The sequence below is a fragment of the Fusarium redolens genome (assembly GCF_020744475.1).
Source record: "Fusarium redolens strain MPI-CAGE-AT-0023 chromosome Unknown BKA55scaffold_1, whole genome shotgun sequence".
Taxonomy (NCBI): domain Eukaryota; kingdom Fungi; phylum Ascomycota; class Sordariomycetes; order Hypocreales; family Nectriaceae; genus Fusarium; species Fusarium redolens.
The window spans coordinates 5,794,663-5,819,572 of NW_025763664.1; the positions used below are offsets into that span (position 1 = coordinate 5,794,663).

Consider the following 24,910-nt stretch of genomic DNA (forward strand, 5'->3'; position numbering starts at 1 on the left):
ACTTTGAGGTGCGTCTGTCGGGCTGTTGTGCTGTCCTGTGCTGCCCTGTACCTCCACGCTGCTAGTTGGTGGTGCTATCCTCTGTATCGACGCTTTGCCGCTGAGATTTTGGCCAATCAGCGTTGAACAAGCTTGACTTGGAAATGGATGTGAGGCTGTCAGGCATCAACTTGGAACCCCTGGCTAAGGGTGCGGATCACCGATACAGGGTCCGATAATCAACAGGGAATTTCAGCTCCTATCAAAAGCAAAATTTGATGGCAAACAACGCCTTTGTTTGTGTCTTGTTTTAGCGTTGGTTGTGAAAGTTAATCATAACGAGTCCTTAATTGAATCTAAGACGGCGATAACCTTGCTATGAAAATCGGATTGGTCACCCAACACCAGTATACTCCTAAATCAGGCTCTTGTTTGATATACCAATCACAGGAAAGTTAAACTTGATTCTATGCCTGATCATCCTCCAGCCTTGTTAGGCCTACCAAGGTGCTTGCATCGTCAGAACTCCAAACTCCAAACCCAAGCCTCAAACGATAATATAATGGCATCAAAACTCTAGCTCCTCAACCTCCATACCACAATCAACACACGTCTTAACGGTCATTCCATCCTCATTCTCAACCGTTCTTCCCCATTCATGAACATGCCTCCCACCTCCTATTGCATCACCAAACTTGCTCGCACCAGACTTGCTCAAATTGCCAGCCTGTCTGCGAAAAGCGTCTGTTCGTGTCTTTTTCTTCAGATCGAGTAGCTTCTCTTTGAACTTGGCTTCTTTGCGAGCTTTCTTTTGTGTCTCACGTCGCTCATACTCAGCGTCTAAGGCTTCTGATGATCCCCACTTTGTCTTGATCGCGTATTCTTCTACTTGACATCGAAGGAAGAGCATCATGTCGTGCCAGTGAGATTTGTGAGGGTTTGGTTTTGAGAGATGAGGTAATAACTCAGGGTCTCGTAGCTCGGCTATTTCATGTTAGCGATGGCAGTCCGAAAACTTGAGTGGAACAACTCACGGTCTGTAAGCAGATAATCCTCCTTGCACTCAGTCTTTGTCAACAACGAGTACTTCTCCGGATATTTCTCCTTGCACTTGTTGCAGACGCAGATATGGAAGACTTCCTCCCAGACAAAATCGATCTCCAAGCTCTTGCAATCCTGGCACTTCTTCCGTGTCTCCTCGTCCGCAAGCACGCTCAACCCAGGCTCAAAAGGACCAGCCTTTTGCCTCTTCAGATTCCGTATTAGTTGTAGTCTCTCCCACTCTTGAACGCTCATGTGCTTCGGTCGCTGGTCATCCTCAGGCTGTCCTGGCTTCTTCCCTCCTAGAGCATAGTTGTGCGGGTCATCTTCCGTCGATAAGAAACCACCTTTCGTATCTGTCATGGCGCTCATGTTATAATCGACGAACTTTGTGAACTTGCGCGCCGGCCGTAACGCTTCCTCATCGCCTTTATTACGCCCATCTCGATTTGTTCCCTTAGAAGCATCTGCTGTCGAGATGGAGCTGTACGGTCGCTTTCCGTTGGCCGCTTTAGATATATAGACGTCTTCTGTTGGCACAAAGCCTCCAGAGCTCTTAGGTATTTCGGGTGCAGTGCCGGTGGCTCGCTGTTCGGCTTCACGCTGGTCTCGGATCGCCTTTGCGCGGAGTCGGTTCTCTTCCTGAATCCCAGTCAGAATCTCCGGAAAAAAAGGTATATTGGCTTCAACGTTTTACATACGATGCGCTTCGTAACTTCTGGGGTAGGCGGAGTGATTGTGGGTGCAGGCTTTGTTGCCCGAGGTGGTGTAGATGGCCGTTCCATGACAAGCGATCGGAGATGAAGTGCCGAAAGAACACTGTCAAGAGAAGACAGCTGGGTTCGTCGTTATTTGCAATATAAATGAAGGAAGACAAATTTTAGAGAGAAAAGAGCGAATGCAGACGTCAAGAGAGAAGTTTGACACCGGTTTTCTAGATGACGGCGATAGGTGGCGGAGGGGCGGATTGTCGCGATCTAGAAATCTGAATTATGTCACCAATTAACACGAGAAAACGTGACTACAGCTTACGCAAACTTTCGACAGCCATCAAATTGCATTTTGCTTTGCAGGACATGATCCTCAAGTTCTCGTAACAATATTCATGTTTTTCTACATTAGATATCATTTCAAGAAATTGCTCATATGTCCCAATTCCTTGAATTGACATTCGCCACAAGCAAATACTTTTGCGAGCCATGACACCTGTATTATAGTACAACCAAGGTCTATCACAACCCTAGCTTACAATCCATGCTATCCTCTAAAGCCGAAATTCGTTTCAGAAATTCTAGCTTACTCCTCCTTGGCACCACCACGGCCAGCACGCTCAGCAGCCTCAACGGCCTTCTTGTCGCTCTGGGCAGGGCCACCCTGCATGGCGCTCATGAAGCCCTGGGGCTGCTTGAAGGGACGCTTGAGGTCACCGGCGGCAGGCTGGCCAAAGACGTGGATCTTGACCATGTTGTTCTCGAAGGCGCTCTTGACGGGGATGATGCTCTGGATGAGGAGAGGGTTGGTGTACTTCATGTAGATATGCATGAAGGCCATCATGGCGATACCCATGGCCTGGCCACGGAAAGCGGTACGGATCTGCTGGTTGTCGTAGGCGTGGATGGTGGTGGTGACGAGCTTGCCCTCCTCAGTGGAGCCCATGGGAGCGGGTTCGACATACTTGAGGGTTGTGAGGTCTGTGAAAGCTCATGTTAGCATTGCGATGGTTGAAATTGCCTCATGAGAGAAGTGATCGTACCCTTCTTCTTGTTGATCTTCAGCTGGGTGTAGAAGTAGAGAGCAGCAATGATGACGTTGCTGGCGAGATAGACGGCGCGGACAACGTTGAGCACGAAGGGATCATCGAAGGGAACGCGCTTCGACACCTGCATCATACCCAAGATGATGATCAGGTTGGTGCTATCGCAAATGTCAGCATTCTTTTCTTTGCGCCACCAGATATCTGCGCGACGAGCTGTCGCGTGGAGAAGGACTTACATCTGAGGAGAGAGAGCCATCTTGATTAATGAGCTGAAGACACCGGTAAGGATTGAAGAGAAGAAGTAAGGAAAGAGAAATGGCAATGCCGAAGGATTTGGGGGTAGATGGGAATAGAGTATGAAGATGGTTGCAAAGATTAGAGTGCGGGATGAAATGGAATGGACATGTCTTTGCTGGCCTTTTGGAGCGTGGCCTCCACCTGTGGCTTTTGCCGCACCCTTAGCCCCCTTTGGCCACTGTGGGGAAGCTGCCCGCCAACAACATGAGACAAGATCATTGGCTTATCTCGAATTTTAGGGGACTTTATCTGCTTGTGCCCCTAATTTCCATAATGTCGGCCTCCGTTGCATCCCCGAGCCTCATCGCGCCATTCATTCTTCCGACTTCCCATTGCTTCCATTTAGGATTTGGTTTAATCAAACAAAATCGACCTGCCATCTTGGGACCCGCGTGAACGTGAAAGACCCGTTTCTATTTTCTCTCAAAAGGCCTAGTTGCCCAGGCCTGAACAGCCTCAACACAGATGATCTTGCGGAAGCCCGGAAGCTGTGTAACTGGACTCTTTGACTGTGTTCTTTGATGAAAGCGGAACAACTCGACGAGTTCTGCAGAACACCCATGAACATATCTTTGAACATTGTTCGAGTGAACAGTATGTTGAAAGACGGGAATTGATGAACAAAGAATACTCAATGTTCTCAATATGGATTGAACAAAGCAGAGTCGATGTTCTCGATAATCGTTCAGTCGAAGCTATGTTCACTTCCAAGATTGAGCATCCAGGCCGACCTTCCAAGGTGGCCATGATGGACTCGTTAATTCACTACATATTTCTTTAAATATCCATACGAACATTTTCTATACTCACAAACTCAGTCTTCTTCACACGAATCACAAAACCAATTCACCTCAAACCAAACAGTGACTCAAACCAGGTCTGTATGCCAAATCAAAGTCCAACATGTCGTACTCATCACAACGTTACGATCTTGACGCTGCGGCGGCTAGGAAGCGAAATTCCGTCTGTTCAAACCACGGTGCCTACAGTGACTATGACCGACGTCGCAACAGCAGGTACTCTAGCAGTCGAACTTCTGACTCGTACTCACGCAGGTCTGGCGAGTTCGAAATGCCTTACCATATGAGGTGGGAACAACATCATCATCCCAGAAGGGATCAGAACCCGCGTTCGAGAAGGGGCTCAGCTTCTCGCCCAATATCGGAAGATTACTCTCATTTGAACAGAGAACGCCGCGCGAGCAATGACAGACGCCATTCTCGTTCTGACCGAGGGCGCGATCGTTCGCCGCAGGAGGAGATCAACACAATGCTCAACAGTGGCCGGGCACCAAAAATCAAGCGAGGTTCAATCTATGGTACCTACATTATGCCCCTCGACATGCAAGGACAGTATCGAACAACGGACCCCACGAAATGTACTTGCAAATGTTGCCCCCATCCGACAGGTATCTCCCATAGCCACGATAACTATGGACATATCTCCGATGTGCATGCTGCCAGTCAAAGTCGTTCGCATCCGCCCCACAGATATAACCGCAATGGCAGGCCGATCTTTGAGGTATATGACAACACAAGGAATGGAATGCGATGCGAAAATAGTTTTTCGTTTACCATTTCAGTTAACCCCCGAGCATCATGTGACCGAATCGTGGCCTTCTTGGCACCCGACAAGCGCTATGCCAAGGTTCTAGTGCACTGGAACAACGGGACGGTGCAGAAGCTCGACAGCAATGTTCCAGTGGGTGATCTTCTAGAATACGCTGAGTATCTCGAGATCAAGGAGGTGAAGCAAGTGCGCTGGGCTTGACTACCGGTATATCACGATGTCAAGAAGGATGTAGATCGGGTGAAGTGGGCAACCTCACAATTGGCGCGGGCGCCAGATGTGAAGATTGACGGTGATAAAGGAGAGATTTTGTGGAGATTGATGGTTGAAGGGTGAGCAGTAAGGCACGGATAGATACGACGATATTGGCGAGCGTAAGAGTGATTTTGATAGAAAAACACAAATATACGAGGAAATATACTCTGAGGCCTGCATCGTCAAGTCCCATGATACTGCAGTGATGAGGGGATTCCAAGAATGACAGCCTCAGCCTCCACAGTCTGCCTAAATTCGAGCCATCACGCGTAAAACCCACCACTCATGTAACATGCCGTGCCGTACAAGGCTGATACTGAATTATCATATCAATCTTTCATATTATCACTCACAACTGCTGTACAGTACGTAGCTCTGCCACCCCCATCACCGTTGATATCGACTCACCGTGCCCTCCCTGAAGACCTCATGCAACCACTCTAAATCGTATTTTGTTGTAATTTCGTCGTTTTGTCTAGATAACCTCGTGATCCACCCGAGAAAAAGTCTGGCTAGAGGGTCAATGAGTCAAGTCTCGGTGTCTTTATGGCATGACAATACCATATTGAAGTCTCGATTGGGGTTAATGTTATGACGTTCAAGGGTTCGCTTGTCGGTTGCCGACTGTGGAGGCTTTTGCCTAAAATTGCGGCGTTGCCTTTCCCCACGGCCGGGACTAGTAACCAACAACCAACAGACAATTCCTCTGTTGAAGCAACTGTTTTACATCATATGTTGTAGATCAAAGGATGCAAGGCACCCGGCAGACAGTGAAATGGGATTCTCACTGGCATTGGATTGTGGGAAAAGGGTCGATAAGCGCCCAATGAGGGAATTGGGGGCCCTGCATGCAGTGCTACACTATTCATACTATCAATATATACAGACTGGACTCTAGAACTCTTGTTTCCAGGGCAGACGCAGACACAGCCACACAGAAATTGAACATCGTCGCACAGATGTTTCTCTTATTCGACGGATATGCTCGTAGGAATTACTCCAGCCTTCTTAGCCTCCTCCTCCAGGCACAGGTGGAGTTGGACCACTCATATCACAGGGATCTCACGAGTTTCCACCTGAACTCAACTAGCTTGGGTCACTTACATTACATAACCTTACACCAGAGATAACCACCAAAAGAACGGAATGGAACTGAACAACTCAGTAAAATCAGGCAGCCCAAATTCTAAAATAAAGGAACAACGTAATCCTCGCACTTGAAAAATACGTCACCTATGCAAAACTGCTCCTCCAGGAGCCGGCATGACTAGTGCGGTGTGTGTCGTGCAAGGGACACACTTAGACGGAGACCCGGAGCATCACAAAGATCGGAGACAGGGGTGCACTCGACCAACTGCCCTTTACCTAAACCAACCCGACCCAAAAGGTATCACATCCCATGGACGGGAGCCTGGCAGTGCGGCTCGGCACGATACCTCATGCCCACAGGGAAGATGGGGTCCGCGATAATGGGCTCGCTCACTACAACACTGTTGGATTGGATCGTTCAGACTTGCCGTGCGTTGTTGCCTATAAGACCTCTACCTTGTCCACGGACGTTCTTATACCAGATGCCTCGGGATTTAAAAACGCCACGAGATGCTTTCCCTTCAGGCAGAAAATAAAGAACAAGACACACAAGTTCCATCGAAGCATATCTACGCTTGAGCGGATATCAATCAGTTGCAAATTCAGTTGCCTATTACCACCTCTCTTATCCTTCTCGCCAATCATTCTATGGGCCACTTAGGACTCACTCACTTATACTTGTCGGTTATCAGAAATAGCAATAGCCATGTTTGGTACTTGGAAGTACGATCCTGAGACGGATGAGGTCCAGAGCGTTCGCAATGGCTTCGACCCTGTCACGGCCCGCTCTAGTTCCCACCAGGCATGCGATCGCTGTCATGAGAAGAAGGTACGTCTGCGGAAACATTGGCTAGGCTTCTAATGCCAAGATCTTTGCTCTCCTTTTTCGCTTAGAGCTTATTTGCTGACGATATCATGTATAGCTCAAGTGCAGTGGAGACAAGAATGGCTGCGAACGATGTCGGAGCAATGGTCTTCGCTGCGAGTATACACGCTCCGGCTCCAAGTCTTCCAAGAAGAAGAGTCCTCGCAAGTCCAACGACGGCGACAGTCCATCGAGCTCTAGCTCTCGACGAGGGGGCAGCTCTTCCAAGCGCTCTAGCAAGCATCACGGGCACTCGTCTCGAATAGTCACGTCAGGAGAGGAAACAGGGGGTGTTCTGAGCCAATTCGACTTCTCACAGCTCAGCCCTGAAGATGGCTTCGATCTCAACTTGCTCTCGAGCGCTGATCAGAGCGCTGGAGGCTATGCCACGGCTGGACCCTCAGGAGACCAGTACAATATGCAAGCCTATGACACAAACTACCAACAGTGGGATGCATCAGGATACTCGCAGGGCTACTCGAATGAAGCCTGGGGCGGCGAGTATGACCAGAGCGCTTACACCCATGATCCGCGATACTATCACAGCGGACGCTGATCCTGGGGCAAGGCTGACTCGGGAATATCTTAACGACATCATGACGGAAAGTGTATGATTAAACTTTTTCACTTCTTATTATACCCCCCGTTTTAATCCTGTTACTTTCTTTCTTTTGTTAGAGGCATTTTTTAGCAACCAATGTCATGTTTATTACACTTACTTAGAATAACGCTTGGATGGACCGTCATCCCTTTTGATGGCAAGGCGTACACAAGCTATGAATATCGAATGTTTTGATCTCTGATGTACGATATGACCTACCTGTTTCGGGTGCTGATACTGTGGCGGAGCGCAAGAGCTAGAGCAAACCGAAATGTTTCGGCCCCAGAGCTAGGGAATAAGAATAATAATAGAATCACGAACCGGAATTAACGTTTATGCGTCTTGTCTTGTTGGTACGGGGCAAGATGACTTGTCCACTGCATTGCATGCTGACTTTCCTCGTGTCGTTGCTGTTGTTGGAGACATGTGACCTCGGATTCTAGGTAGCAGCTGGAGTTGGATGGGAGTTAAAAGGTGCCTTAGTCATCATGCACGACGTCACAAATTGACCGGGGTAGCAAAGAGCTCCAAATCTTTTACATCACGACTCTAAGCTCATCGCTAAGCGCCAATTGCAACAGTTACATTTCTCACTTACATACAATCGCAAAAAATGGCGAATGAAGATCCAGTGGTGGCGGTTAAATCAAAGTCTGTTTTTGACTATCTCAACGATTGGGGCAGTAAGTCACTCACTCATCCACGCTTCTCAGTATCAATGAAACTTGGGCCTTGTGACTCAAGAAAACAAGTATAAACTGACAGCAAAACAGCTGCATCTCTCCCTCCATCTCTTCTAGCAACCCTCATCACCGCTCTACACGCGCGGCCCCCATCCCTGCCCCTCTTCATCTTCACACCTCCACTGCTGTTCTCATCCTACCTCAACCTATCCGGCTATCCAACCGGTAGTGCTGGTCTAACCGCTGCCTGGTCGGGACTCTACGTGCTGTTGGCTCTGCGACGACGTCAGCCTTTCCGTGGGCGGTTCTCGGTCCGAGGGGTCGTGCGTGGTACTGCTATTGGATTGGGGGCCGCGAACTGCGTTGCTGGAGGTTGGGTCTATGCTAATGGTGATTTTGAGAAGGATGAGAAAGCTAGAGTGGACAGAAACCGATGGGGGAACTAGGACTTGAGTGGTGTTGGCTGTATGATAGGTGTTGTACGATATGTTTGTTGTATGTGAGCGTGGATTGAGACTTAGGAGCCGTTGGTCCGGCAGTTGGGCGTGTTGGTTATGAGCGAAGATGCATATGCGTCTCGAAAATGAACATTTTGTCTATCAATTTCACATGATCAGGAGAACAAACTAGCGCCAACAAACCTCATAATCCTGCAACCCTATTCGGTGACTCACAAGTCATTTTCCATATCACTGAGACAAAGCAAACTTCTGTGTAACTTCTTCTCATAGTAGAAACTGCCGGTCATGAAGTTACAATGCTTCAAGACAAGGTCAGATCATAAAGCAATACGAATCTCGATAGGCATCAGAAACGAGCTTACCACCAACAATTGGTGGCAATACGAGACGGCGAGGCAGATTTACATAAACCGAAGCGACCCTGACATACATGATGAGCCCATAATCTAGAACATGAAGAATGTTCCTTTTATAAGCTGGAGTGGTAATTGACTCTATTCCCATGTTGCTGTTGTGGCTGACACATGTTGCAGTGTGATCCAAATATAGCATCACCAGCCTCAATCCTACCCAAGTGTGTAAGTCATGCTGCTCAGAGGATCAGATGAGTCAGAACGATATATTGAATGGTTTTGCGATGATTTGCTATCGCATCTAGGACTTAAGAATGACAATTTAGGCTTCATTAATCATTAAACGTAAGTTGAAGGCCTCGTTTTTACCCCAAAAGAATAATTCAAGCCTATAACTTTAGCCTCATAAGCATGGTCAACATCACACGTATTGCGACTCATAAATGATAGCACTTTTTTCTTCTACTGTTTTACCCAACGCCCTGCTATCCAGGTATCATCAGTAGGTATCTTTTAATACAGTTCAAACACTATATTCCAATGCGCCTTTTGTTTCTCCCATCACATCAACAGGCAGACTCGTGCCTCTGTCGAAAAGGAAATCTTCAGCCCAAAGTCTAGCATTCAGTGCCTCTCCATCTCTTTAGAATAAAACGCCAGTCAGGAAGACATTCTCAGCCCTTGATTCGTCTCCCAAAACCCATACGGCCCTTGCCGTCAAATGCATAGTAAGTCATGAATAGAAAAACCTCGAGACATCTGGTTTTCGAGTGGTAAATATGAAATCCTTCTCTTGGCGGCTTAGACACGTTGTCGGTGTCTGCCGAATCGAGGTTCTTATAAGTTTAAGGAAAAGTATCGGTTGTACATGTGTAGTTTGTGAAAAGTAATATTTTCGTGTTCGATTGAACTTTTCGGGGGATGAGATGATCAAAGTTTTGTTGGCATGTCACGATCGGCCGTGGTTGACTGTCCGTCGTCAGAGAAGTAGATGGTCGGGTCTTGTCGCTGTGCTGAGTCTTGATCCTGACATGAAGAACAACAGCAAGACGAAAGTGGTGAAGAAGACGGCTCGAAAAAATGTGCGAGGTTGAAACCGACTGCACTTTTTGTAGACGTCTTTTGTCGCGTTAGGAATGGGATTCGAAATTCCTAAACTTGAGACCTGGAAGTCATCAAGATAGTTGACATCACATTCACGAGCCTTTGGCTCGGCGTAGCTCTTGTACTCTGCCACGACGCTCTCGGTGTCCCAGCCGGCGATCTTGCGGACAACTCCGACAACGCATCCAGTTCGGTGCTTTCCGTGATTGCAGTGAACCAGCAGAGGGTAATTTGACTTGTCGAGAACGATGCTGAGGATAGCTTTCATGGTGCCCAGAGGAATTGCCTCCTTCTTGGTGCCCTTCATATTGAAGACGACTTGTCGAATGCCTTCACGTTGGACGAATGTCTCGAGATCGTGATCAAGTTCATCTTTCCTGACAAGCGTGCTATAACAGGTTAGCGGCGTTGCCAAAAACGCATCATAATGAAGGCACTAACACAATGGTCTTGAGGCCCAGACCCTTGAGGTACTCAAAATCGTGAGACCGAGGAAAGCTACTTCGGTAGACGCCTGGAATGACAACGCCAAAATTGTGAGGTCGGCCATTGAGAGGCGCTGTGTAGTCGGTTGATTGTGATTGATATGCTGATGTCGAGGAGGCTAAAGTTGAGTTAGTGATATTTCGTTTAGACCAGATTATCAGGTGCGACTTGCCACTCGAATTACTTGTTCTTGAAGATGCCGACAGAGACGTTTCCATATTGACGGCGGAAAGGCTCCCAGAGCGGCTGACATTTGTGGCATCGCGGCCATTGAAGAGGGCTTCCTCTACTTCTTGCATCGTTTCTTCTCTTGTAGAGCTTCGAGAGCCCTGTCTTGAACGGAATTGTGTGCCGTTGGGTGTCTGTTGGCCTTCTCTGGTATGTGTGGGTTCGTCCACGAAGAGTCGTGAACTGCGTTTCGAAGTCATATTGTCTAGGGCCATACAGTCTTGTTCTGATCCTTTAGGACTAATTCTGATGACTTGGTAATGTCGCGATGATAGTCCCGTGATGTAGATGGTTGGTAGGTCGGAAGGAGGAAGTAGGTAGGTAGGTTGAAGAGTGAGGTTATCGTGGGAGAAGGTGAGGTAGTTGAGTTAATGTTAAAAAGGCGGATTAGACTTTTAAATCGAGAGTTTGAAGTTGCAACGGTAGGTCGAATATGCAACCTGAATGCAAGTGCTCGCGCGTTGCAAGTATCGGCTACAAGATTGTGGAATTCATTTTGGCGACAATGAGCTGAACAAGCAACTTCATTCGAGTCTGGATATGGGATGGGGTGGGAGGCACGAGATCAAGTATTCAAGCGTGGGGGGGGATCCTTGCTTTGAAGCAGGTCCCAGATAATTTAGCCTGTCTTTGACAGGAGCTCGGTCAAGGAGAAGGAGAAAGGTGGTGATGAAAGGAAGAATGGGGCGAGAGAGACCAAAAAAAGATGCTGGCTGTCTTGCTTGCTTTGAAAGACAAGGCAAGGCTGTCGTAGTTGCTTGTCTTGTCTCGAACAAGGGTCCACCAACGGATGGATATGCAGTAAAATCCCGACGGTGCCAGGGACTGGGACTGACTGGGACTGGGATTACTGTAATCTGGTGCTGCCGGGCGGAGCGGAGAGGACTTTCTCACTGAAGAAGCGAAAAAGGGCGAGGAGTGACCGTAGTCGACCAACACACGACAGTAAGCAAGGGTTGTCAGTGGGAAAAATCTAGTGGTGGTGATGATAATTAAGTATGAGTGACCTGGTAAAGATGGGGGCGACAGAATAACAACCAAAGTCGATGGGGGTGAGAAAAGAAAGACTCTGGGACGATGACGATATTTGTGATTGGTTCTCTTGGTGCGAACTATGCCCTAAAGAGAAACTCTATCGGCTGAGCTAAGACCAGGTGTGTCGGGGGAAATTTATGGTGGCCCGCGACCGACACGAAGCAGCGAGTTCATGGCTCTGGAGCCTCCATCACAAACTAAACTCCACTGACACTCACTGTGATGGAAGCGAGAGTGAAAAGTCCGCTCGGAGATACACTTGACGAAAGTAACTGCTGACTGTACAGTTGTTCAAAGATCCATTGATTAACAATCGACTAGTCGTGACAACTCAAAGATCATCCTTTGACCAGAAACATTTTTCCCACTCAAAAAGACTAGACCAAACCCGGGCCTTGGCTACATCGCAGACGTAGCTGCACGAGTCTCAATGTGAATATCGCATATCAATCTCCATAGACCACAGCATGCATCTCTCATCGCAACACGTTTGCGTTTCAAGGTTGTCAGTCTCCCCGCGTTACCAGAAACTCTATCCAACTTTGTCATGTCATCCCACATGGAAGCTTTTTTTGTGGCTCTCTCTCTCTATGTTTCTCTTGGTTGTTTAATACAAAAGTTTATGCCCTTAGCAGCACGAGTCAACCTTTCGCTAGCTACCGTCCAGAGAGGTTTGGGAAATTTGCCGAGGCGGGCTGGTCTCTCGGCCATCGGCACATAGCTTTCATCTAAGGTTTACACATCCCACGTCCGCATCACGATGCAATAGGTTTATTATGTCGCATGCTCAAATGAAAAGCAAAAGCATCGTGAAAATAGGCTGTATGTACACAAGAGGCCTAGAACCTCTGGTCGCGCAGCTCGAAGCCCTCGAGCCACATGGTGTCTCCAAGCCACACCCACTTCTCATCCAATCTCACCCTCTTTTGGGGAAGACGATGACGGAGACGCACGTCCTTTGTGCAAGGTATCCCCTGGTCGAGGCGCCTCTCCAGACGTGACAGCAACAGCTCAAAATGTGATGACAGCATCAAGTAACGTTAACCAGCTTCATTATTTTATGCGTTATACAACAACACGCAAACATATCGCCTCTTTCTTTTGTTTGTTTTCCCCCGGGATCATCCACGCAGTTGAAGTCCGGAACAACGAAGATCAACTTAGAGTTTCCTGCCTCAAAATGTAAAGATATTCGTGGGCTACCGCGCAAGGCACATTTTCGCTGTAGATCAATGGTGTGGTGCTGTTGTTAACGAGTGGATGTCTTCTAACAAAGCTCATACGGAAACCAATAAGCTTGTCGTATCCTGGACCCTTTTTAAACACAGACCGCCGCTCACCTTGGATCTGAACGCGCTGGTGCTCGTTTGATGCCAGCTAAAAACTAGGTTGGTGTGTTGATCGCTTGAGCAACGCATCAGCTATTGAGGGGTAACCTAACTGACGACAACGCAGCATTTTTTGGCTTGTGATTCACCTGTAACAAAAGAGACGTTGTGTTTTGAAACTTTGGCGCACTATGAAAAGAAACTGTGTTGTACATGGTTATGGCGTTTAAGGTCTCCAAGTGATGTCAGTTTTTGGAGGCGAGGCACAAGGCGCGGGTGAGACACGGCGTCGATCTGTCATGCTCGAGGTCAACCTCCACGTAGCACAGATACGTATATTCATACTGCAGCTGATATTCAGATCTTCACCTTATGAAACGTCTTGAAACCAACATCCAGACGTCTCAAAGAGACAAACGTCAAGCTGTAGTTTTTGGTCTTCCCCACAGAGTGCAACCAACGATGCACAGATCAAATCAGAGCTGTTTTTGGCAGAACTTGGTCCTCCAATGAGGTACTGAGTGGTTTATTTTGTCAACCTTGCTCAGCGCTTGTACCGAGCCAGCCCTGGGCCATTGCCGCCACAGTGATCATCATTGTAGCTTGGCGGATTCGGCACAGTCGGGGGGAGGGGAGGGGCCTTGTGCATGTACAACAAGTCCCTGAAAATGATGATCCATTCTGCATCATCGCAATCTTCTTTTTGCCCTGCATGGTAATGGTAATGTGCATGATTTTATAATACGAAGATATTAATATTGACCTGACGTCTTTTGCTATAGACTCTATTGACTTGAAGCTTCGGTTGGGCCTCATAAACTTTGGTGCTTCACACAAAATTGTGAAATATTTTCTAGCTGAACTGAGCTGAGCTGAAATGGTCTGGTTGTAAGTGGCGGAAGCATGACGGCCGGACTCCACCGAACCACCGACCCGGCCGTAATTACGGCTGTATCGGATATCTCCCGGCGTCGCTCTTATGATGCCGGCGTCGAATAGTTCTTGTTTTTCTGTGTTAGTAACGGCATATCGCAAGATTCTAATCCGATCTTGTGTTTCCATCCTCCGTGGATATTACCAATTCATATCTCCATCGCCCGCTATTCCCGATCGTCACGGGATTTTCCTGTGCTGTAATGCAGCCTTTGAAAATCTGATCGACGTCATCGCTGCTTACGAGACTTGTCTCGTCTCACTCCAGCCTCAACATCAGCCTCACCTAACAAGCCCATAGTTATTGCATTATTCATTTTGTTGCTATATCTGGAGACTTGTCAATGGTATGCTGCCGTAGAATGTGCATCGCCCGCTTACACGCGACATGTCGTTTGCAGATATTCCCAACCACCAATCATTTTCTCGGTTTACCTGGGCGTAACTTTAACTCATGGTCCGTGAACGGCTTGAAATGTTTCGCATCGCATCCAAGGTTCAAAGACTGGAAAGTGCTCGTGTGCCCGTATCAACAAACTGACACGGATACGGCATCATCCTAGATCAGAGCAGGCCTCAAGATACAAGGCTCTCCCCTGTCCGGGGAAGTTAGAGCCAAATCTAATGTCTTACACTGCGCGGGATGAAGCTTTTGCAGGAACTTTCTTACGTACATACAGCTCTCGGTGAGAGACACACATCTCGGTCGCCTATTTTAGGAGCAACCGACCTCAGATCTGTCTCAAATCTGTTGGGCACCAAAACAACAGGAAAAAGGAGACAAGCTCCCACGTGAAGACCTACGCTTTTCGACACCGAAGATGCAACGGGCCAAGCACCCGCGATATTGGGATCCTTGTGTTTCCTCTTCGGGACACCGAGATCCCACGGTCTCAGCTCGTTCTCAGGGGAGAGCTCTCCCCCAGCTCCGGGTCTAGATCCCCGAGCCAATTAGGGAGACGGAGTTTGCGACAAGCTGCTGCGTCTAGAATTTTTGATGTGTTGAGAATTTTGTGAGAGGTTCTTCAGCCCTGTCAACGGCAGTGGAACATGCGGGCGCCCGGCCGAGGGCACGGAGCTGTAAGCTTTGAAGAGGGCCAATGGGATTGACCGTTGGAAATGAAGAATTCGAGTGAATTGAAACCGAAAGCTTTTCTCCTTGATGTTGTGTTGTTATCAGTTGATATGCTCAAATTGCTCAATGCTACTGCTCAGTCTAAACTTTCTAGTAAATATCATGCAGCTCCTTGTCACCTCAGCCGAGCATGTATCCAAGACATACGGTCCGCGAGTTGAAAGAAGCTCATCGCAAGTGTTTCACATGCGAAATCACCATCCAACACTTCCAACCCGGAAACATGTTTTGCCGAAGAACTTCATTTAATCACTCATTGGCAAGTATCTCTTGAGCCGCGTATAGAAGACGGCAGTTTCTTCTAGCACACCGAAATTGCCGGCGGCTATAATGAACATCATGCTATCGAAATGACTGGGTCTGTCGGGTTGGCATATGTACCAAGATATCGTCAGATCATCTGTAAAGCTATTGGCAGTTCTCTAACCGATATCTTGGTGCATATGCAAATTTTTGTCGAATGACCCGAGCTTCCGATCTCGGTCTAATTGCATCACGATCGAGTGAAAGTATCGTGAGATTCAAGTTGTGGACCTTGATGAGGCTACCCTGAACATGAGCCTCACATTGTTGTTCTCAAAATCATGGTATGAATGGTAAACAATTCAACTTGTGATATGATTTATTTCATGATTATTTTGTTTCTCAATCACGTTGTTCCTCCAGGCTTCATGGATGACTGTCATTCATGATTTGGTGTCATATCATGTTGGCAATATGCATAGAGTTGACCCTACTGCAACACGCCCCACGACTTGACAAGTTAAGCCGAGCCGTGAAGCGCTCTTGAAGTCTTTATCATCAAAACTGAGCCATTTGTTGTTACATTACTACTCACCATTGATAACCGATAGCCAATAAGACCTTCAATTCCGTCCATATGCCCACATTACAATGACGTTGGAGGTCGAGTAGGATGCATCAACCCCGCTGAGGGGTTGTTGAGGCATTCATATATCAAGACGCATCCTCTGACTTTCTCGACTCTTGTTCCTCAACTCAATTATCTGAGAATCTTGTCTTGAAACAGTAACCTTTGTTTAATTACCAACTCACATATCTTTTGGTACGATGTGACAACGCACCAATAAGGAGCAATGGCTCTCTTCGCAATTATTACCATGTATCAAGGTAACGTTTAAAAGAACGCATCCGGGTGTTCAACTGCCTCTATGCTCTGTACCTCCCCTCATCCTACGATACGTCTCACCTTCAATGGCGATGACTGTTCATCATGATTGAGGACGGGCAGAGCAGGGCAGTTGATCTGAGAAATACCGGCGAACTTGATCTGGATAATACCAGCGAAAGGACATGCTTCTTGACATCCCCCCCTTTACTCCGGGTGACCGGGAAACTAACCCTAGCAGTACACCACTTGATCTTTCATCATGTCGACTGATAAGATCACTTTCCTTACCAACTGGTACAACTAACTTGCTTTAGTTTATGGACTTGTGTTGACTGTTGTTAGGCACGCTACGCCTTACCACGCGCCGCTGTACCTAGCCCAGGCTAAGGGATACTTCAAGGAGGAGGGAATTAAGGTTGCTCTTCTCGAGCCCAACGATCCTAGTGTAAGTGTCCATTGCTTAATGAATGGTGACCACGACGCTGACTGTCGCAGGATGTCACTGAGATCATTGGTACTGGCAAGGTCGACCTTGGCTTCAAGGCCATGATCCACACTCTGGCTGCCAAGGCTCGAAACTTCCCCGTCCAGTCCATCGGTAGTCTTCTCGACGAACCTTTCACCGGCGTCGTCTACCTCAAGGACTCTGGCATCACCACCGACTTCCGCACCCTCAAGGGCAAACGAATCGGCTATGTTGGTGAATTTGGTAAGATCCAGATCGATGAGCTCACCTCGCACTACGGCATGACTCCTGATGATTACACTGCCGTGCGCTGTGGTATGAACGTCTCCAAGGCTATCATCAAGGGCGAGATCGACGCCGGTATTGGTCTTGAGAACGTTCAGATGGTTGAGCTTGAGGAGTGGCTCGCTGCCCAGGGCCGTCCCAAGGATGATGTTCAGATGCTTCGTATTGATGAACTTGCCGAGCTGGGCTGCTGCTGCTTCTGCACCATCCTCTACATCGGCAACGAGAAATTCCTTGCCGAGAACCCCGAGAAGGTCCGCTCGTTCCTCCGCGCTGTGAAGAAGGCCACCGACTTTGTCCTCGCCGAGCCCGAGAAGGCCTGGGCCGAGTACGTCGACTTCAAGCCTGTCATGGGAACCGCGCTCAACCGCAAGATCTTTGAGCGCAGCTTTGCCTACTTCAGCAAGGACCTCAAGAACGTCAAGCGTGACTGGGAGAAGGTTACCAAGTACGGCAAGCGTCTTGGTGTTCTTGACGAGAGCTTTGAGCCTAACTACACCAACTCGTACCTCGAGTGGACTCTTTCTGGAGAGTCTAGTGACCCTACTGGAGATCAGAAGCGTATTGCTCAGCTTCAGAAGGATGTAGCTGCTTCTGGTGGCTTTCACCGTCTTCAGGCTGAGCTCAAGGCTTAATTGAAGCTTGGGATGATACGAGAAGGAATATGGGTTGACCTAGTACAGATACATATCTGATACACTCTCTTATGGTCTGGAGGAAGCTACAAGATCACTCGTTTAGCAGGCTCTGCCGCATCAGCATCAAGCAAACTTACTCTCGTATCCTTAGTTCATTTATGTGAAGTTTGTTCAGCCGTGACGATACTCGCCTTTGACTGGAATGTTGACCGCCACCACGTTGATGAACCGTTTCCGGCCAAACGGCTCGGCGGCTGGAATAGCCGTTTCCTAAAATATGCATCTCTGTAAGCGCATTTATTTCGTGCGGCTGAGATTTCCATGTTGACACTTTCATCCGGATGCAGAATGACTGAAGTTTACTACAGCCCTATACGAACTGAGACATGCTGACTGGGCAGCCGGGAAGCCACTTGGTCTGAAGGCTGACTGGGTAATGAGATAGCTGCTGAGATTATGGGTCCGAAGAGAAAGGCTTCTCAGGACTGTTGGATTATAGAGGAGATGCATGAGCAAATGTGTGAAAGGAAAGTATTATAATATTGGTGGCGTTGATGCCTGCTCGGTGTATATGCAAAATACCTATCTACATGTAACCCAAGAAGAAACATTAAGCGACTTGCATTGTCGTCCTTAAAACTCATAAACTTTATGGCATTGAGGGAATGTGTATCATTATGGTGTAAACTCAAGAACGTGCTCTGGTTCTGGGTTGGCGAGGAAGTCTGGGGGCAGTGTGCCAGGAGGAGGAGCCTGAATCATAGTTTGTTAGCACACTGATCAGAAATTTCAAGCTAGAAGATACTCACCTGAAGCTTCTTGGACCACTTCCTGATGTCATCGTAGTTCTTGCAAGTGTGCTTGGTGTTGAAGTCAGGGAACGCGCTGGGGTTCTTCCTATCGTACCAGACTTGTCCAAGGACACCGGTATCGACGTTGCACATGAGAACTTGGCGGATCGTATCAAGACAGTGTGCTGTAGTAATTAGTATTGAAAGATTTCTAGAGAGGTGAGGCAGTGTGACTTACTGACGTGCAGGCGGAAGACTTCGCCGTCGTTCTTGAAGGCATGCCCACCGAGGGCCTTGTAGTGATCGTAATTGAAGTAGAGGGACTTGCGGACGAGGTTCTGTAAAGAAGTAAGTGATTGCTGCCTTTCCTCTTGTAATTGAGTTCATACCAGACAGTGAAGGTGATGCATGCCCTCAACGTTGACGATGAAACCGCCGCCATGCTCTGGACTGACTTGAACGTGGGCATCAGTGAGACCACTGGCAATTCCGTCTTCATATGAGATGACACCAGGTCGATCTGAACAAAGTTAGTCAATACTGCAGAAATGCTGTTCGAGAGGTGAACACATACAGTCAACACCAAGTGACTCCCACGCTTCATCGACTTTAGCAGAGCCGTTTTTGCGGAAGTCATTCTCCTCCATAAAGTTTCCATCAAATGGTTGTTCGTGGTATTTTATCGAAACGTCCTTAAGAACCGGTGCTGTAATTGAGAGGTCAATTGATGGTTCTAGCCGGGGGTCATTGAGTAGAGGACTTACACCATGATGTTGTGTGTGAAGCACATGTCTGGTCAATGTTGAGATATGCCATTGAGATCCAAGCACCGGAGAGTGCTGAGATAAAGATAATTGAGAGTAAAGTGAAGATCCATCCGACACATCTGCATGCAGAGCAACGCCGCCTTCGAGGAGGGACATAATGGTAGGATTCTGAGTCTTCATCTGTATCTTGACCATCGACGAGAGGGTTCAAGAGGGCAGATTCTTGTTCTGGTTTGGGAGCCATATTGTCGAAGATTGAGAGATGTGAACAGTAAGAGAGAGTCAATTGATGAAAAACTTGTGTTTAAAAATGATATGAATCTGAGTAAGATAAGACTGAAGTCAGAAATGAGAAGAAGGAAATTACCCAAAGCTCTCGAGGTTCTGATAAAATCAGAACGGGAACTCTCGAGACCATTAACATGATGATATTGAGCGGCTGACACCCATAGTGTCAACCCAATGCACACTGCCGATTCAGCCGGCGCAGTCTAGCAAACTCTCATCCTCCCTGATGAGGCAATCCGTCGTTATCACAGCCATCACAAAGATTCTAGACATGGGCTTCGGAAGAGAAGGCTTTCGAACTAGAACAGCGAGATATGCAGAGTGAGATACCTGATAGAACCAACATACACGACAAACGAGGCGGGCACCAATCACTGACACTCAGAGAAAAAGCGATCATACCTACATCGACATAGCGCACCTCGTGAAGAAAGGCTGAGATGTATTCAAGCAGGGCTGGATCCCGCCTCCGCATCCGACTCGGTACCGAGCTAATGTACCAAGGCCAGAGAAGCTTGCTCTCCGTGACCAGACGGATCAGAAACTGTTGGAAGTCTTTCGCCGCAGAGGGCGATTAACTTCCCACAACCGTGACGCTGAAGTGAATCTGACCAACAATTCACCCCGCAGAAAGCCACAATCATTACCGCATCATTTTGACTACTTTTTAGAAAAAAAGATGGCTTTGGTGTTAAGGTTCTTGGTGTTGACTAAGACGTGATGGGAACGAGGCTTGCGGGGGTGGGGCAGAACGTTGTTCTTGGTGGTTTAGCTATACGAAGTAGATCTCTGCTTAGTACGTATCACGGCAATTCTACCGAAGATTTAATTGACGACATTGAACCCCATGATTTGCAATTGGGACGGATAGATCATATCGTGTAGCAAGGGTTTAGATCAACCCGAGACATTTCCGCCCATCAACTACATCATGACATTCCAAAATGGTCACCCGAAGATTGATCTTATGCACGTCTGACACGACATGTAAACTTTCCTGTGCTATTTACCGTACGTCTTGTAAAGAATGCCCGTATCTAGACTCTTATCCAACGTGCATTAGCTCCTTCACTAAGATACCTTGATCATCGCGCCACTCGCCCAGATCGTGGCTGTTTTCCCAAAAAGGGAATTTCTGCTGATTTTGAGCTGGCTGCAAGCTTCGTTCTAGAGCTCTACAAGGTTTACACGAGAGCTTCCCTGGTTTGTCTGCAGTCAGACACGCTGATTGTCCAGCTAACAAGGTATCACGAATGCTAAGCTAAGGTAGGACTCAATGATGCAAAGCTTTACAGAAACTGCGCGATCGTTACCATGAGAGGGAAGACAGAGTGCTCAGCCTTGGCGTGGTCCAATGGAGAGCCTCGTCCAGATGGTGATCCCTCCACTTGCAACTTGAGTTGGCTGTGAGAGTGATACGAGGTTTTGCTTTTCTAGCTTAGACTTCACAGTGCTAGTCTAAGCAGGCTGATGAGTTGTCTCATGCCGTAGGATCCGATGCCATCGTCAAGTTTCGCTTGGCGAATGAGTCTGGATATGGAGAGGTGGGCTTGAAAGCTTCTAGTGTGATTCTGCAAGCTAAGGTTTTGATCATGATGATCATGATGAGACTGTTCTGTACAACCAAGAGGTGTCGATCCTTGTCCATAAAGCCGGAGTTCCCATCCCGAGCTGAAGTGTTTCCTCACCACCCTTCTCACCCTTCTCTTCAGCCTTAATTACCCAGCACCAACACTCTTCTCCGTTTCCTTGCACTACCATCTTTCTGTCTTTCTTCAGACATTAAAATGAAGTTTACCGCTGTTACACTCCTCACTCTGGCTGCGGGTGCCATGGCAGCCCCGGTTGCTGAAGCGGCTCCGGAAGCAGCACCAGGATATACTACCTACGGCGATTACAAGGGAGCAGGTGAAGACCTGCCATCTTATCCTAGCTACGGAAGCTATGGTGCAAAGCCCAAGCCCAAGCCTAAGCCTGCCCCAGCTCCTAAGAAGTATACCAACTATGGTGAGAAGTCCTTCAAGCAAGCTACAGTTCACACACTGACACTCTCACAGGAAGCTACAACTACAAGAAATACTCAAGCTACGGCCATTACAAGCGTGAGGCCGAACCTGAGGCTGCTCCCGAAGCCGCTCCTGGATATACTACTTATGGAGATTATAAGGGCGCCGGCGAAGACCTCCCATCTTACCCAAGCTACGGAAGCTATGGCGCAAAGCCCAAGCCCAAGCCCAAGCCGGCTCCCAAGAAGTACACAAACTACGGTTCGTTGTCCCCCTTCACCCTTGACGTTGTGATTCTGACTGTCCTCTAGGAAGCTACAACTATAAGAAGTACTCATCTTACGGCCATTATAAGCGTGAAGCTGAGCCCGAGGCTGCTCCTGAGGCTGAGCCAGAGAGCTACTCCAAGTACGGCTCATACCCTAAGAAATACACCCACTACGGTGAGTTAAACCCCCTTCACCACTCAACAACATGGAACTTAGACTGACACTGCTTCAGGATCTTACAACTATAAGAAGTACGGCTCATATGGTGCTTACAAGCGCGCCAAGGAGTTCATCAACTCTCTCTTCTAAGCTCAAAACTGAAATTGACATGGTGATGAAGGGTTTTGGAACTGGGACAGTACACGATGGTATAACGCGCAACACTGTTCTTATGAACGACTTACGATTCTCAACGAGAGAAATGTTTAATGTTTTATGTTTGGAATGAATTTGGACTTGAATTAATGGAGTGTTCTTGGTATGGATGGTGGTGCGGGTTCAACGTTAGATATATTCTTAGACTCTCTTTAATACTATTAGATCTTTGCTCCAAGATTGAAGCTCCTGTGAAGCAAGTGCTATAGGTTTAATTGATAAGAATTGATGGGGTTTGTTCCCCGATTTCGGCCTGGTCAGCGCTCTGAGCTTTGCACTGCGGTGCAGTGGCAGCTCATCTGTTATGCAGCTATTCATTCCCAACTGACCAACTCGGGACCCAAGTTCACTCCCCCAGCGGCGGTTCTGGAAGCTCGGCTTCCTTTCTCAACTTATCCAACTCAATCAACTTCACGCAATCCCCCGCAGGGAGCAAGAGACGCGCCACCGAGACCACCGAACTTGACTCCTGGCACTCTTCGATCGACCTCTCTTGGAGTCTCAGGAACCTCCAGGTCATACATGCATGCCATACATCATCTCCGACTCCATTACCTATGGTAATGGCAGTAAGGCAAGCCATGTTTCGCTCATAGCAACTGATGAGACGATGATCTTCCTCTCCGAGAGCATCCTCCCCATCAATATCGCTCAACATCACATCTCGCGCCTCTATATCCTCATCGCCCAGCTGGCATTCCCTTACGCATCTGAAAATTATTCAGATTTACTGCGTACAGTCTACACCATTGCTTTACCCCAATTCGCGCCCAGCAGATAATGTCCGAGAATATTATCTGCTTCGCATCGTGTTCACATCCAAGCCATCCAAGTAAAGACATCGAATACCGCCGTCTCTTCTCCGAACCGCTCACAAAGCCGGGCGGGACAATCTCATACGAAGGCTACCTTGGAGCCCTACAGCTCTACGGCCGAGAGGACCAACTTATAAACAGCCACAAAGTACATCGGTGCGATAGGTGGGTAGCTCGAAACCCAGAGCTACACAAGAGATACCAAGACCAGGCGCGTCGAGACGGATATAACCCAAGTGGCGGATCCTCAAACGCCTTTACCGGCACATATCATCCCAACCCTCCGCTAGGCGGACCCTTCTCACGACCAGGTCATACCGACCCAGAAATCCTCTTCCCACATACCCCGCGACGTCAAGCGACGTCTACCGAAGACCAGGACGAACCATTCTCCTCCACAAGTAGCGCCAACGCAGACACCATGGCGCCTCCTCGACGTACCCCCCGCGACTCAAGTGGTCGCTTTACTCCCTCCGAGAACGCAGTCGCGGACTATAAGGGAAATGTACAGGCAAAGGCCGGAGAAAGTTCCCGGAACGCCATTGGCGCGGCCGAAAATGCACTTCTCTTGACCGAGGTGGTCAAGAATCTCATCAACTCTGGTGTTACCCCAGAGCTCAGCGAGAAAGCCAGCTCTATCCTCACGTCCATGGGAGAAATTAAAGGACTAACCACCAGCCTCAACACGATCGTAGGCGAGCATGCCCCCTGAACCGGCGTTCGACCAGATTGGATCCGTTATTCGGGCCGCTCACTCTGGCGGCAGCGGAAGTGCCAGAGGCACATCTAAATTGTTTAACGACAATCCTATCCCCATCGACCTTACCAAATCTCCCTCTGTCCGAAAGAGACGCGCTACCGGTACACCCGAGCCCGACTATGACGAAGACCTTCTTACGATGTTTGACCTGCCGCTGTCAGCAGCCGCCCGCATCGCGGGCATCAGCAAGACCCTCGTCCCATTGTTCGACATGCCGCTCTATCTCCCCAACCCAGGATCGACCGCAGTGGCTTCCTACATCAGCTCAATCGCCGACATCAACCTCTTCAACAATGAAGCAAACACCCGCCGATTGGCAAGAGAGACGGTCGCTTTCATGAAGTCCCAGAGCTGGCAGCCCTCTGCTGGACTAGCCATCCAGTACGAGCGACCTATCACACCCGCAGAGGGCTTTGTCCCATTGCAAGTTGTTGCAGACAAGCTGACCCATTTGGGTCAGTCTTGGAAGCCGCTCACCATCAACAACGGACACAAACGGCCACAGGTCATTTCCGCCGACGATGTCCGCCAGCGTAGCTGGGACACCTATGATCAAATTGGTCAACCCCCCCCAAGATAACTAAGTAGCTTTCTATAACTAGATAATAGCACACTAATTAATATCAACTTCTTGATTTTCCCTGGGCCATCCAGACATTTCCCCAGGTTGTTTGTTTGGACCCTCTCTTGCCTTCCCTGTGATGTTGTTTTGTCGTATTGAGTCATTCCTCCTGCAGTGTCAATTAATCCAGGAGATGCTATCTCCTTCCTTTACCCGATCTTTCCCTGGAGAAACCGGCCTGTTACTCTTTCCCAGACTTATAACCATGGATATGTCTTCAACCGTCCTTCGTTTCCTTTCTTTTTCCTTACACCACGACCATCAAGATGGCCAATAAAATGACTCGAGGATCATGGTTCAATCCGATTATTATCAATGATGAACAAGGTATAATCCCTAACATCAGCAATCCTCTACTCCTTTAGCCCATTTTACTAACAACTTAGATAATACCAATGCTACCCACGACGCCACCCCTGACAACACTGCTCAGTCATTGTCCAATACCCCCCCTGACAATAAATTTATCCCCGACAACAATTCAAATCGCCAAGTAGT

General features: G+C 48.2%; 10 protein-coding genes across 10 annotated transcripts; 6 read left to right on the forward strand and 4 right to left on the reverse strand.

Annotated features, from left to right (window-relative positions):
• Positions 1 to 547: 547 nt before the first annotated feature.
• Positions 548 to 1,805, reverse strand: BKA55DRAFT_499031 (XPA protein C-terminus-domain-containing protein; the record flags this gene model as incomplete). Its single annotated transcript, XM_046186612.1, has 3 exons — positions 548 to 963; positions 1,014 to 1,662; positions 1,722 to 1,805. 3 exons carry the CDS (start codon positions 1,803 to 1,805, stop codon positions 548 to 550), a joined length of 1,149 nt encoding a protein of 382 aa, XP_046057571.1.
• A 511-nt stretch (positions 1,806 to 2,316) lies between these two features.
• Positions 2,317 to 3,032, reverse strand: BKA55DRAFT_589170 (inorganic phosphate transporter Pho88; the record flags this gene model as incomplete). The annotated part of the gene is made up of 3 exons (XM_046194896.1): positions 2,317 to 2,711; positions 2,774 to 2,934; positions 3,013 to 3,032. 3 exons carry the CDS (start codon positions 3,030 to 3,032, stop codon positions 2,317 to 2,319), a joined length of 576 nt encoding a protein of 191 aa, XP_046057572.1.
• Positions 3,033 to 3,976: 944 nt separating this feature from the next.
• BKA55DRAFT_533388 (uncharacterized protein) lies at positions 3,977 to 4,843 on the forward strand (the record flags this gene model as incomplete). The annotated part of the gene is made up of 1 exon (XM_046189452.1): positions 3,977 to 4,843. One exon carries the CDS (start codon positions 3,977 to 3,979, stop codon positions 4,841 to 4,843), a length of 867 nt encoding a protein of 288 aa, XP_046057573.1.
• A 1,849-nt stretch (positions 4,844 to 6,692) lies between these two features.
• BKA55DRAFT_589172 (uncharacterized protein) lies at positions 6,693 to 7,407 on the forward strand (the record flags this gene model as incomplete). Its single annotated transcript, XM_046194897.1, has 2 exons — positions 6,693 to 6,815; positions 6,910 to 7,407. The coding sequence occupies 2 exons, from the start codon at positions 6,693 to 6,695 to the stop codon at positions 7,405 to 7,407; spliced, it is 621 nt and encodes a 206-aa protein (XP_046057574.1).
• A 464-nt stretch (positions 7,408 to 7,871) lies between these two features.
• BKA55DRAFT_552762 (uncharacterized protein) lies at positions 7,872 to 8,849 on the forward strand. Its single transcript, XM_046191465.1, has 2 exons — positions 7,872 to 8,135; positions 8,226 to 8,849. The coding sequence occupies exons 1-2, from the start codon at positions 8,066 to 8,068 to the stop codon at positions 8,579 to 8,581; spliced, it is 426 nt and encodes a 141-aa protein (XP_046057575.1). The 5' UTR covers positions 7,872 to 8,065; the 3' UTR covers positions 8,582 to 8,849.
• A 1,079-nt stretch (positions 8,850 to 9,928) lies between these two features.
• Positions 9,929 to 10,967, reverse strand: BKA55DRAFT_589173 (tyrosine phosphatase family-domain-containing protein; the record flags this gene model as incomplete). The annotated part of the gene is made up of 3 exons (XM_046194898.1): positions 9,929 to 10,442; positions 10,495 to 10,657; positions 10,712 to 10,967. The coding sequence occupies 3 exons, from the start codon at positions 10,965 to 10,967 to the stop codon at positions 9,929 to 9,931; spliced, it is 933 nt and encodes a 310-aa protein (XP_046057576.1).
• Positions 10,968 to 16,589: 5,622 nt separating this feature from the next.
• BKA55DRAFT_683862 (NMT1/THI5 like-domain-containing protein) lies at positions 16,590 to 17,716 on the forward strand (the record flags this gene model as incomplete). The annotated part of the gene is made up of 3 exons (XM_046198554.1): positions 16,590 to 16,624; positions 16,673 to 16,775; positions 16,826 to 17,716. 3 exons carry the CDS (start codon positions 16,590 to 16,592, stop codon positions 17,714 to 17,716), a joined length of 1,029 nt encoding a protein of 342 aa, XP_046057577.1.
• Positions 17,717 to 18,394: 678 nt separating this feature from the next.
• On the reverse strand, positions 18,395 to 19,521 carry BKA55DRAFT_533393 (uncharacterized protein; the record flags this gene model as incomplete). The annotated part of the gene is made up of 6 exons (XM_046189453.1): positions 18,395 to 18,472; positions 18,529 to 18,695; positions 18,749 to 18,848; positions 18,900 to 19,030; positions 19,085 to 19,216; positions 19,275 to 19,521. 6 exons carry the CDS (start codon positions 19,519 to 19,521, stop codon positions 18,395 to 18,397), a joined length of 855 nt encoding a protein of 284 aa, XP_046057578.1.
• Positions 19,522 to 21,352: 1,831 nt separating this feature from the next.
• Positions 21,353 to 22,149, forward strand: BKA55DRAFT_533394 (uncharacterized protein; the record flags this gene model as incomplete). Its single annotated transcript, XM_046189454.1, has 4 exons — positions 21,353 to 21,572; positions 21,623 to 21,832; positions 21,883 to 22,014; positions 22,073 to 22,149. The coding sequence occupies 4 exons, from the start codon at positions 21,353 to 21,355 to the stop codon at positions 22,147 to 22,149; spliced, it is 639 nt and encodes a 212-aa protein (XP_046057579.1).
• Positions 22,150 to 22,995: 846 nt separating this feature from the next.
• On the forward strand, positions 22,996 to 24,370 carry BKA55DRAFT_533395 (uncharacterized protein; the record flags this gene model as incomplete). Its single annotated transcript, XM_046189455.1, has 2 exons — positions 22,996 to 23,721; positions 23,759 to 24,370. The coding sequence occupies 2 exons, from the start codon at positions 22,996 to 22,998 to the stop codon at positions 24,368 to 24,370; spliced, it is 1,338 nt and encodes a 445-aa protein (XP_046057580.1).
• Positions 24,371 to 24,910: the final 540 nt, after the last annotated feature.

What these genes read in the sequence shown, in the direction of transcription:
- BKA55DRAFT_552762 (XM_046191465.1), top strand. Translation starts at nt 8,066, where the DNA reads ATGGCGAATGAAGATCCAGTGGTGGCGGTTAAATCAAAGTCTGTTTTT. An exon ending in CTATCTCAACGATTGGGGCA is followed by an intron (nt 8,136 to 8,225) that starts GTAAGTCACTCA and finishes ACAGCAAAACAG; the next exon opens with CTGCATCTCTCCCTCCATCT.